The following is a 12,739-nucleotide window of genomic DNA, read 5'->3' on the forward strand; positions in this document are numbered from 1 at the left end:
GTTTTCTAGGCAATGAGTCTTCTACAGGTTAGGATCTGGACTTTGGAGACCAAAACTTCCTTCAGTTCTGCTAACATATCCTAAATCATCAGAGGACAGACAACTGAAAGGGGTTTAAAAGATGAGTGTTTTACCAAGGAATTGATATTATTTCCTGGTTCTCAAAATGATGTCAGCATATGTAAGTCACCTAATGTCAGATTCATAGATTCCCATCCTAATGATAGAAATGACAGAAATTTAACCAATCCCACCATAAAAATGTTAATTCTATGGCATAAACATCTTCATACTGAAACAAAGGTTTAAGACAGCTACTTAAGCAGCAGAATAAAAATCTATCAAAAACTCGATATATTGGCTGGACAATATAAATAATGAGAGCCTGCATTTGTGAGTTTGCCTTCACTTATTTTTGCTTCCCAATGTAGTTTAACTGTATTCTTGAATGCATCCTTTGTGAAGGAACATGCTACTGTTTTATGGAGCTTGCCTTGAGCTCACAATAGATCTGATAGCCAGTATTTGGAGACTCAAAAAAAATCAAGATGTAAACGTATAGCAGTTCCAAACAGACACTAAGGAAGCTCATTTATGCTTGTAAAGCAAATGTCTTAACATTCTCTGAAAGAGTTCATTCAGATAAATTGGTTTGCACATTGTCAACCTAATTTGTTAGTTGTAAGGTAGTAGCCAATATATATCATATACCTTTCCAAAGGTGGCCGCACAAGCTGGTTCCAGTTTCTCTTTCCTACAGAAATCTAAATAGTGAGCATAAAGAATGCACCGTGGGAGACAAACTCCTTCACACACTATGTAATTGTCTTCAAGCCTGAGAGGAAAGGGCAAGAATTAGTTCAAATCTTTTCACTATTACCTCCCTGCCCCCTCAATGACTTAATGCTCTTTTTGAAAACAAACTACACAAGTGAATTAATGAGCAGACATAAATGGGCTTTCTTTGTCTGGATGCTGTTTAAAATAATACCAGGATAAAAATAACCAAAAATTGTATGCTATGTATCTCAAAATTGTTGAGAGGAATTTGAATGGACTTTCCATAAAAAAATCATAGCAGTTTATGGCTATGGATATACTGCTTACCCCGCTGTCACTATCCAGTGTTTACATAATCAAAATGTAACAGGGGACTTAAAAGATGTGTACAAAGGTTATGGATAAGTGTTAATTAATTTTCCAAGAACAGAAATGCTCTTGATGATCCCCCTTAACTTGGCAAGCCCTAGAAACAACGTCTGGAAGTCAGAAACAGAAGGAAGGTCTGAAGAAGTATCAGACACCCTCTAAAAATCTGGACAAGCAAATGGCAATTTCTAAAGAGGGCCACCTCTAAGGGAATTGTAGGTGACCTCTAGGAGCTGAGGGACACAGTTCTACAGTTCAGGGAGTAAATTCTCTCAACATCCAGTGAGATTCGAGAAACGACAGCAAAAAGGTCTCGTGAAATTCCAGCATCAACTAGTCTCTTAATTTCTGTCTGGCAAGGCCATGAACTTAGTGCCAAGGTAGCCTGTCTAGACTCCTGACTCACAGGAGCTCCAAGGCTATATGTTTGTGTTGTAAGCAAGCACAGGCGTGCCACTACATAAACACAAACAAAACGTAAGGATTAATTTTAGAAGAGTAAGAACCATCGTGATCAGCTGTTAGTACAATTACAATGTGATGTTAATGTAGAAAACCCTCCTTCCAGGCCTCCATAGCAAATGCCGGCTCTTACTTCTTCATAAATTTTCAGTGTTCAGTAGTTTACTATTTGATCTAGAACTATACATGGAGCCACTGAAGATGCTACATTTTTAAAAGAATATCCTCAGTTCAAAGGGATTGCCAGGCTTCAGCTTGTCAATCATCAGACACCCTTACTTTCATCCACAAACTATTTCTGAATCCTGAACAACAAGAGAAATCATGGTGCTGTATTTGTTTGGAAAAGACACCAGAGTAAACTGACTTCACCGAAGCTGAAATGATGATCTAATTTCACTCTTAAATCTTTTTACTGTAATTAAAACTATGGTCATCTAAATCATCTACTATACCTAAAACAATATGTCTCTATGAAGTCTCCAAATATATAACAACTCTGCAGTACAGATGTAACTATATAAACTTCGAAAATCTGGGTAGATTTCCATTTGATTTCAACTAAATTTAATGTAATGAACATATTTGTGTTATAATTATCTGAATGACAATCTAGAAACCAAAGCTTCGAGATTCAATCCCCTTTTTTTCTAATTGTTCAGTAAATTATCTTTACTAAAATGCACTTAAACTAATTTCATGCTTAATAAAATCATAATAATTTATAATACAAGAAAAATGTAAATACAGTGTTATTCAAATTAAAATTGGGTCAAGTCTTTCAAGATTTCAGATTTAACATACTCTCAATGCTCACAAAATAAAAGTTAAGAGACTTAATCCATGAGTTTCAGACACCAATTGTTCTTTTAACTAAAATATCCAAATCAACTAGGATATTCTTTTAATTAATAATATCCAACCCAACTAGGATGTAGTATTTCAAAACAAATAAATTTGCCTACCTAAAATTGAATAGCTAATTGACAATAAAAGTTGGAATTAATATGCCATATTTTTACTTTGATTTTCTGTTCTAATTTTAACACTCCCAAGACAATTCTACAGCTTTACAGATTTTTCAAAATCCAAATAACTTAAGGTTTTAACTCATTTTTTAGAATATTGGGAAAATCAAACAAAAATGTAAGAGCTTTATAGTCTTCAAAACATGAAAACTCTTGTGAGAAATAGTTATTTAAAAACTTGCATTTTAAAGGTAGGAATACAATACCCACAATCCATTTATTTGGGTAATTGTTTTTATAGTCATTGTTTTGTTTTCAAAATACTGAGTTAAGCTAGACATATATATGGTAAGAATTTTAAACAAACCCAAGATTGGTTCCAGTCACTCAGTTTGAACTGAAAATCTGGAAGAGATCATTCAAAATAAATACAAAATCCAAACATTTTCCCAGTTACCCTTATGACAGCAGCTGTTTCCTAAACATCCCAGATAATTTCTCAATTACTTACACTTCCAGTATATTTTTAACTGGTAATCGTGACAACAGACTTCAACAGTCAAAACAAAACTTTTCAGGAATATTTGTTATATATTTCAAATGTTGGAAGGGTTCAAGCATAGTTTCAGAACTTCAGGCTATGCAAACTAGAACCTACTGATTAAATAATAAAAATAAAGTTTACTAGCATTTATAGATTCTATTTTTCGATTTTTTTTCTAATTCTTAGATAATACTAGATAGCTAGAAAGAATAACTAATCAGTAAATAAGTAATCTTTCACTTATTATTCGGAATTAGGGGAGAAATTTGTGCCCTTAATTCTTCACATTATGCAAGGGTTCTTAATGACACGGTCTTATTTTAGATGTCTCTTCCTTTTACACGAGTGTTACAAAACTCTGTTAATGTGTAGAAGACCTGGTGATAATCTCTTAGTTTTAAAAGATCTTAGGCACAACTCAATTTGTAATGTTTTGCTATAATAAATCATAAATGTGATATATTATAAAAATTCAAAATTGTTTAATCATGACAGCTTAACCGATGTTTCCGTTTTTTACTTCTAACTCAATCCATCTATTTTCTGACTGACACAGTATCTGCCCTCCTGCGGATTAAGGCAGAGTTAAGATCCTTGCATTTTTTGTTATTTTGAAGGGTCATATCTGGAAAGCATAAAAACACCAAATAAATAGATTTCATGCTTAGCAAATAATCACAGAAAAAAATTCATCACCGTGGCTTTATTTAAAAAAATGTATCCTATTTATTAAAAAATATATCCTTTTTTATCATGATCAGAATATGGATCGTGTGAACAGGCAGGGAAAAGAAAATGGATGCATTTCTCATGGGTCTTTTAAACTTGTGGAAGTTTTAGGGAGAAGCAACTTGGGGAAAGCCAGGATCCTAGAGACAGCGGCTGGTGGACTTCAGCGGGTGCGCGCGCGCCAGGGCCGGCTTACCACTGCAGGGTCAGCTGAGTCTGCTTCTTCTTGTCCTTCATGATCTGCGTGATGCTCTTCTTCTGAGAGAGCTGAGTGTCGGCCGCTTTGGTCTTGCTCTCGTGCGTGTCCGCATCCTCTTCTTCCGAGGAAAAGTTCCCATTGCTTAAATGCATCTCTGAGGGCGAGTTTAAGGGATGACAAAGAACAAGAGAACGTGCGATCAGTCCGGTGGCCTCCACATCTACCTGCTTTGCGTTGAACTGGGCGCCCGAGGAGGAAGGAGCAAGGTAGGAGTTGAGCAAAACCCTCGGAGTTAACAGTGGTTCCGTTAACATTTTTTTCCTGGTGAAATAAAATGGTCCCGACAGAGCACCCCACTTATGTGTGTATTCAGAGTGGATTTGTTTGTATTGTTGGACGCCCTTAGGACTCAGCCACTGTCTGGCCGCCGGCCGGGGCGAGCGGAGCACTCACCTGATTTGACTCCCACCTGCAGCCTGGGGTCTCCGCCTTTCTCCCCGCTGCCCGGGGCGCCCGCAGCTGCTCCGGCAGCCAGGTACGCACTGTCCTCGGGGTAGACCAGCAAGCCCTTGCCCAGCAGCTGCGCGCAGCACTCCTCCGCGATCTCGGAGGGAAGTTGAGGCGAAGGCTGCTCCTGCACGAAGGCGTCTTCCAGCTCAGGGACCTTGGCCATCCTTTCCAGCGCTTGGATCTCGGCGCTGGCCGGGAGCTTGGCCCAGCTCGGTGTTGAGCCCAGAGCCCCGGGGCGGGGCGGGGGTGGGGTGGGGGGAGAGGCGGGGCTGGGGACCTGTGGCCGCTGGGCAGGGAGGAGGCCGCAGGCTCAGAGCCCCCCGATGGCCGAGAGGGGACAGGGTGAACAGGTACCGCACAGATGGCCGGGTGGAGGAAGGGAGGGCGGAGGCAACGCTGCCTTTTTCCCGAGCGGCTCAGGTCTGGGCAGAAGCTTGCTCCCAGTTTAGCTAGCTCTCCTCTGTACTGGGACAAGCAGCTTTAACTGTCCTCATCTGTATTCTCAGGAGACCTAACCTAGGCACCTGTCAGGACAGCCTTGACTCTGCAAGCGTCGGACAAGAGGGAACAAAACCTAGAGGACTATCCAGTCTTCGCCAGTCTTCGCACCGCTTTGGACAGATGTATTTCCAGAATAATCCAAGGATAGAGGAGCACCCTCTTCAGGGACTGGAAGGCAGAGCTGGTCACATCACCCTGCTCTGCACCGTGCACTCTGCCCTGCACCGCGCACACTGACTTGGACCCTTGGGCCTCACAACTCTGGAGATGGGAGGGAAAGATCCATTTCCTTGCAGTTCCATTACAAAAAAAAAAAGATTTGCATCCTTCACAATTTTTCATTTCATGCCGTCATGCCAAGCAGTGAGTGGTACAAGGGATGTTTGCTTAAATTTAATCACATTCTAGTCCAAAATGACGGAAGTCGTGTTTGTTTTTTTAAAAAAGTAAGTTGAATTTTCTTTAAAGAAGGGTGCTATGGGCGGATGTGGGATCCTACTGACGGGTTGACACGTGGTTTTCCTCATTCTATTCTATATCCTTGACAAACAGGCCCTCCAGGAAAAAGATAGGATCAGGCACTGGTTCCCAATGTTTCATCACAGTCAATCCTGTATTTTCATTTGGGGGCATTAGAAGGAGGTATCAGCCTTGAATTTAGCATGAAATAGCATTAAATTGAAATCACACAGACAAAACAAAATGAGACCCGGAGTGTCCGATAACTGCAGGGCCAGTTACAGGGAGCAGTCTCCCCAAGAGCAGCGTTCCCTCAGGGCCCCTGAAATTGTTCTTGGGGTGCAGCTTCCCCATTTTCAACAGCACTTGCTGGAAAAGGCGTCGCCTCTCTCAAAGCTCTTCTCACCAGCTTCCTGTGGTTGCTGAAAGGCAGGCTGGAGCCGCACCTACCCACACACCCACAGTTCTGAGGCTATTCCCTAAGCAGGACAACTTGGCATATTTGTCTTCTCTACCCAGTCCTCTGAAATCCTTGGAGCCTTAGCGTGTAGGTCTTTTCACTTCAGTGCTCGCATGGACAGCATGCTACCTTTACAGAGATACACTCAGGTGCGTTCTGCCACGGAAGTCCTTTTTGTGTTCACAAAAGGGCTCTATCCACTCATGTCACATAACCATGAGAGAAATGTTCAGAAAATGACTGGAATTTCTCCTTTAATTTTAAAATATAGACCACTTGATATCCAGAAGGTGTGTTTGTGTATGTGAGTCATACAGACACTAAGTGAATATTTGGCAGTTTTCCAATTAAACTGATCAATGGAAATGCAAACTAGTATCTTATAAGGCCCTACACAAATTTCTGGCCATAATTTGAAGTAAAAACTCTGCTTTTCAAATCACCATTGAAGTTCTTTGTGCTACTCTTCAGAATTAAGAATTATTAGTAGGCATGAAACAATTAAAGATGTAAATCAGTAATCAATAATCTTCCAAAATTAAAAATCCCAAGACAAGGTGGCTTCAATAGTAAATTGCACCCAGAGTTTAAAGAATTGATGTCAACCTTTTCTACAAGGATACAGTGACAGCAGTGCTCAGGTGACGGGGCAAGACGGCCCTTATTTTGGCTGGCCATGTGTGATTTCAATAGCCCAGGTTTCCATGGGGATGTGTTCTAAGATCCCCAGTGTTACTTGGAACTATAGGTGGTATCAAACTCTGTCTATGCTTTTATTCCCTATATGCCGTGCAGTGTTACCATTCGGAACCAAAGCCAGTCTGCCCTTCCATGTTTCGGTGATGGTGTCTTTTCTGTCTCATTAGTCTTTCATTTGGGAGTCATGAGAAAGTAAAACAAGGGTTAATGGAGCCCAAGCCCTGCAATACTCCAAGAGTCCATCTCACAACCCAGAAAGCATACACAGTATAGATATGCTAGACAGAGGGGTACTGCTCCTTACCTGGGACTACTTGGCATCCTTGTCTCTACCAAGTCCTCTGAAAGTCTCCAAGCCTGCTTGGTGTGTAGGGTTTGCCTCTTTAGTGCTAATGTGTAGACACACTCAGGCACATTCCATAGTGGAAGTCCTCTGTGAGGGTGTCCTGGGGCAATTGATACATGAGTAAGTAGATTGATTGAGGAAGACAGGCACCGACTGTGTGAGCATCCTCCAACGGGGGAGGGAGGCCAGGGAGAGCACACAGGAAGAAGGTAAGATATGCACATGTGTGCTCAATTGTTCTTTAGCCATTGCATTTCCTGCAGGGACTCTTGCCCATAGGTATAAGATTTCAGATTCTTCAACCTTTGACATGAACTTGCACCATACCTCTCTAGGAGAATTCCAGGGCTGCAGCCTCAGACTGCCACTATACTGTTGGCCTCTTTTCCTTGTTCTGAGGATTCCAGCTTCTTGAACTAGTCTGGTACTTGTTTCCATGGCTCTCAGCCTGAAGTTGGCCATCGTGGATCTATTTCTGCCTAAAACTATATGTGCTCATCCAATGAACCCTCTCATAACAATGTGTATAGCATTGGTTCTGGTTGCCTGGAAAATAACACACAATTTATGACAAGGGCAGAAAGACAAGCCAATGAAAAGCTTTTCAGTTAACATCGCTAAAGCTTTATCAAAGAGTGACTGTAGAATCCTACTTCATAGAATACTCAAAAATCAAATTAGACTAAAGCTCCAAGTATACAATCTGCAACTGTACAACTCTCAGAGACCTTGACATGCATATCCCTGGCCTTGAACTTGGCCCAGCCTTCTTAAACACAATGGGATGCAAGCAGCTAAGGAAAAGTAGACCAACTGGATTCCTTCAGAATTCATCTACCTGAAGGCTACCAGAAAGGTAGACAATCTGTGTACACAATGGGAAATAGTTAAAAGTCATCCCATAAGATTTGAATATTTATAATACATAAAACCTTTTACAGCTCCAAGATCAAAAGACGTTATCCTGATTTCTAAACTGAGCAAAAGAAAAAAGGAGAGGATGCAAAGTAAGGAGGGAAAGTGGATGTGGGAAGGGTTTAAGAGGATCAAAATACATTGTATGAAATTCTCAAAGAACTAACAATAGCTTCAAAAATGTTCTAAAAATGAATGAAATGTTTAAATAGGCATTTGATATTGGTGTGAAAGATAATAAGTATCACTCAAATTAGGAAAATGCACATTAAACCCGCTGTTAAGTATCAATTTATACCCACAAAGGCTACTACAATCTTATAAATACAAAGCATAGAAAATAATTGTTGGTGAGATTGTGAAGTCATTGGGACCTTCATCCATTGCTGGCAGAAATATAAAACAGATGAAAAAAAAAGATGAACATATGATCCAATAATTTCATTCTCAGATTCTCATTCCATTCAAGCAAATGGAAATTAATATAAAAATGTTCACGATAGCATTATGGATAATACCCAAAAAAGTGACAAAATACAAATGCCTAATCAGTTTCTGGATAAAGAAATTCAATGTGGTATAACATACAAGGGAATAGTGTTCAATTGTAAAAAATGAAGTACTAATATATGATATTATTATGTGTGATCTCTAAGAACATTATTCAAACTGAAAAAACTTATATACAAAGGACAACGTATTATTACATTCACAGGAAATAATCAGAGCAAGAAAATCCATAGAGACAAAAAGTAAATTAATGTTACTGTCAGGACCAGAAGTAGGAACAAATGAAGAGTTCCTCTTTAATGGGTACAGGCTTTGTTTTAGAGGAGAATGAGATTTTTCTGGAATTACATAGTGGTTGAATAGTGTGGGCATATAGAAAACTATAGAATTGTATACTTCAAAATGATTCAATTGGGAAATTTTATCTCAACAAAAAATACTTTAAAGCAAGGGAGGCAATATTATAAAGAAATAGCTTAAGAATCTGCTACATTCTGACCAAGTAAGAACTACTATTTCATCTGAAAAGGAAATGTACAATACTTGAAATTTTTCCATTCTTGATTCTCAAAATATGAGCTATCAATCTTGAAGTAGAAAAGCCTAGGAGATAGTTTAGTGCCCTAGGACCCTCACTTGGTTTGGTATTATGCAAACACACACACACACACACACACACACACACACACACACACACACACACACCTTGTAATAAATGCACTTGGCAGCTCAGGTTTTTTACCTGCACATATTATGCGTACACACCCCTTTGCAAACAGTGCAAGTAGCATTTGTTTTCAACCCCTAAACCCTCCAGCTACACTGGGCTACACCTACTCCCATCTCTGAACAATGGCATAAGTGTCCATGCCCTTGGTAATGATCAAATTTAGACGTTTCTCCGTGAGTGTATTCTCAATGTGGCTAGGAAGGAAGAGTGGGAAAACCACTCCAGGCTGAGCTTGTTTTGGGTGCATGTACAGCAAGGCAAAATCATGTCCTCAAGTGACCTTTAAGGGAGAATTCCCTATTTACTATCTTATGCCTATGCAAAGATATACATATGATTAAAATCAGTTGTATTGGGGGAAAGGACATCTGAAGCAGGAAAAAAAAAATGTGTGACCTAATCTATCAATCAAAGTAGACAACCACTCAAGTTATGGCACTTAGTAACCAGTCCCTCCACGTGAACCTAATAAAAGAAAGCCCTGAGAAATAATCAAAGCCCTTGAATATCTTCACTCATGAGGCCCATTGTCAATCTTAACAATGTATCCCTCTTTAACCTGTACTACCTCTTAACTCCAAATAAAAGTGTCTGGCTTCTTTTAAAAATCTGTGTGGACCCTTATTTTCGATTCTTTGAATAAAAGAAAGGCCAAGAACTTGGAAACACCTCCCAGACCCAGCCAGAGAGGGCAGTCTTGCTATATAGTCAGGTTAACATAAACTAATCTAATCATGCCTCTGTTCCTTTTCAAGCTGGTTCCTTCCTCCTTCAATCGTAATTACGCTGCGTGTTGTCATTTTGTATGTATTGAGTGTGGGATGGGAGAGAATGATGGGGAGTAGAGGTCAAAGGGGATAAGTAAGGAGAGAAATGATTTTTTAAAAAGGCAAAGTGGAACTAGAAAGTCAACAAATAAAAACTATATCCACCGGTTAGAACTTAAGAGATCAGGCCAGGTGGTGGTGGTGCACACCTTTAATCCCAGCACTCTGGAGGCAGAGGAAGGCAGATTTCTGTGAGTTTGAGACCTCCCTGCTCTACAGAGTGAGTTTTAGGACAGCCAAGGCTACACAGAGATAACCTATCTCAAAAAATAAAAAAAAAAAATGAATTAAATTAAGAGATCAGGCTAGGAATGGTGGTGCACACCTGTAACCTCATTACAGTAATTGGAAGGTAGAGTCAGAAGTATCAAGAATGCAAGGTTATCCTCAGCTACATAAGAAGCTGAAGGCAAGCCTAGGCTACATGAGACCTTGTCATCTGTACACATGTTTACACTTTGGGAACCAATTTTTATTGCTCCATGTAGACTTAACTGTTCTTCTTTCTGTAACTATCAATCCATGTAAATAATAAATAACTAGGGTGAAAGACAGGAAAGAGAGTTTCAAGGAGGCTACAGTCAGGTTCCAGTGGGGCAGTGAACAGAGGTGGAGCTGGACATGAGGCCCAGAGTGGACAGCCTGTGCTGGTGATGGTTGTGGGAAGAAGGAGCATTTCCTGGAGACAAATAGTAGGTCTTGTATGGAAATGAAGTTATTTTTCAGGAGGGTAACAAGTATTTTCCATGTCAGAAATTTCTCAGCTAGTTGCTAAAACTCACCACAGCCATGGAAAAACCCAGTTACCAGAGCATAACAACTTCTTTCATGAAAATCTTTTCAAAGACAGACTGGACTCATGTCTTTCAATTCCAGAACAGGGACTTCCCCTTTAAGAATGGGTCCTGAGCCACGGTGTTTCAATACCTGTCTAGATGTCTCATGAGGCAACCTTACTCCCTTGTAATTCTTCATCACCTGACCCTCATGAAAGGTTGATTCAATCTGTTCATCTCTTATTTGATATGTTAGCTAGAAAAATTACAAGACCAGAATAGTTTATGCTAAAGGTGTTTGCTACCCTTTGTGCTATTCTCTGGATTAAAGTTGTTTCAAAGTAAAACAAAAAAATATTAAGCCTATTGATTTTTCAAAATCATAAGTAAGCATAAACTCCTGGTTATTTACTAATGGAATATACTTGCAAAATAATAGATATGTATATTTGCACAGAAAATAAGTTAAGACTTGAGAAATGCATTATTATTATAATGCCCTTGTCAAAAATAGAGGGGGAAATACATTTAAAATATTTGAATACTCACTCCTTGAGTCAAAGTAATATTATTTTTTACTATTTTTAACTGGATGTTATTTTGTTGAAACTTAGCATCCAGTATCTCTTTCAGTCAGTGTGGTCTTCCTGTGAAAGAACTGTTTCCCATGGAGTGTTGTGTAGCTAGAGTTTTCCTGCCTGGCCCACAGTCAGGACAAATCTCTCTCACCCTCCAGTCCCACAGCCATTCAGACCCAACCAAATAAACACAGAGACTTATATTGGTTACAAACTGTATGGCCGTGGCAGGCTTCTTGCTAACTGTTCTTACAGCTTAAATTAATCCATTTCTATTAATCTATACCTTGCCACGTGGCTTGTGGCTTACCGGTACTTTACATCTTCCTTGTCCTGATGGCCGCTGGCAGTGTCTCCCTCACCCAGCTTCCTGTTCTCTCCATTCTCCTCTCTGTTAGTCCCGCCTATACTTCCTGCCTGGCCACTGCCAATCAGTGATTTATTCATTGACCAATCAGCAACACATTTGACATATAGACCATCCCACATCACTTCCCCTTTTCTTTTCTTAAAAAGGAAGGTTTTAACCTTTACACATCTCCAAAGTCAGCTTGGTAATTTTGGGAATTTGGGTGTAGCTTTTCTTACTACTTTCTGCTGGAGGGGGGCGCTGTATCGTCTGGGGAAACAAAGAAAATTTTAGGATCATGGAGTAGTCCGTGAGGCTGTATCATCTGAGCCAGTTGTCTTGAAACGGTTCTGGATGTTGGATCATCTGGGCCATGGTGTCATCGGAGACCTTTCAGGGGGTCTTGGCTGGTCAAACCTGATGTATCTTACTCTGAAACAAATCCATAGCCTCTTGCTTTCTGTGGAAACAAAAGAGACTCTTTTCCAAAGCAACATATCCTTACATCCAAATTTTGAAGTCAAAGTATCTTTAAAATATACGTACTGGTTTAACTCAGCTTCCTTTACAATCAAACATCTCTCTGTAGTTAAGAATCCCAAAGACAACACAATCCAGACTCTCTGTGTAATAGTCATCTCTACGTGGCTTATTTTTATATTAATTTTACTGTCTCTATAAAGACTTTAATTTTTTAAAACTATGTATTTGTTTTTATACTGTATATATCACCTTTTTTTGTCTCTTTTAAGCCTACGTATATTTTACACACATTTTAAACTATTACATCTGAATCTGTCTTATTGTGAATCTATTGCTTTAAGCTGCAGCAGCTGTGGCTGCTGGCTCCGCCCACCGCAGCTTCCCAACATGGCGTGGTACTTTACCACCAGCTCTGGGAGCTATCGTGGGTCTATGCTTTTATCCAAGCAGCGTGTAGCCCAGAAACCTCTTTTTTTGTTTTGTACTACCAAAGGCTAAATCCACCACGCAGCTTAATGTGTCACTTGCAGAGGCCTCATTCCCGC

At 39.9% G+C, this 12,739-nt stretch overlaps 1 protein-coding gene across 1 annotated transcript in view; it reads right to left on the reverse strand.

The window, feature by feature from the left end:
- The window catches only part of Rfx6 (regulatory factor X6), a 52,202-nt gene extending 47,478 nt beyond the window's left edge, over window positions 1-4,724 (reverse strand). Inside the window, exons 1-3 of the mRNA XM_052750646.1 lie at window positions 4,505-4,724; window positions 4,049-4,205; window positions 712-835 (exon numbers count right to left, since the gene is read on the reverse strand). Of these exons, the coding sequence (XP_052606606.1) occupies window positions 712-835; window positions 4,049-4,205; window positions 4,505-4,724 (501 nt within the window). The remainder of the gene's footprint in view (window positions 1-711; window positions 836-4,048; window positions 4,206-4,504) is intronic.
- Between the last annotated feature and the right edge of the window lie 8,015 nt (window positions 4,725-12,739).

Source organism: Peromyscus californicus, unplaced genomic scaffold, assembly GCF_007827085.1.
Source record: "Peromyscus californicus insignis strain IS unplaced genomic scaffold, ASM782708v3 Scaffold_22__1_contigs__length_63687245, whole genome shotgun sequence".
Taxonomy (NCBI): domain Eukaryota; kingdom Metazoa; phylum Chordata; class Mammalia; order Rodentia; family Cricetidae; genus Peromyscus; species Peromyscus californicus.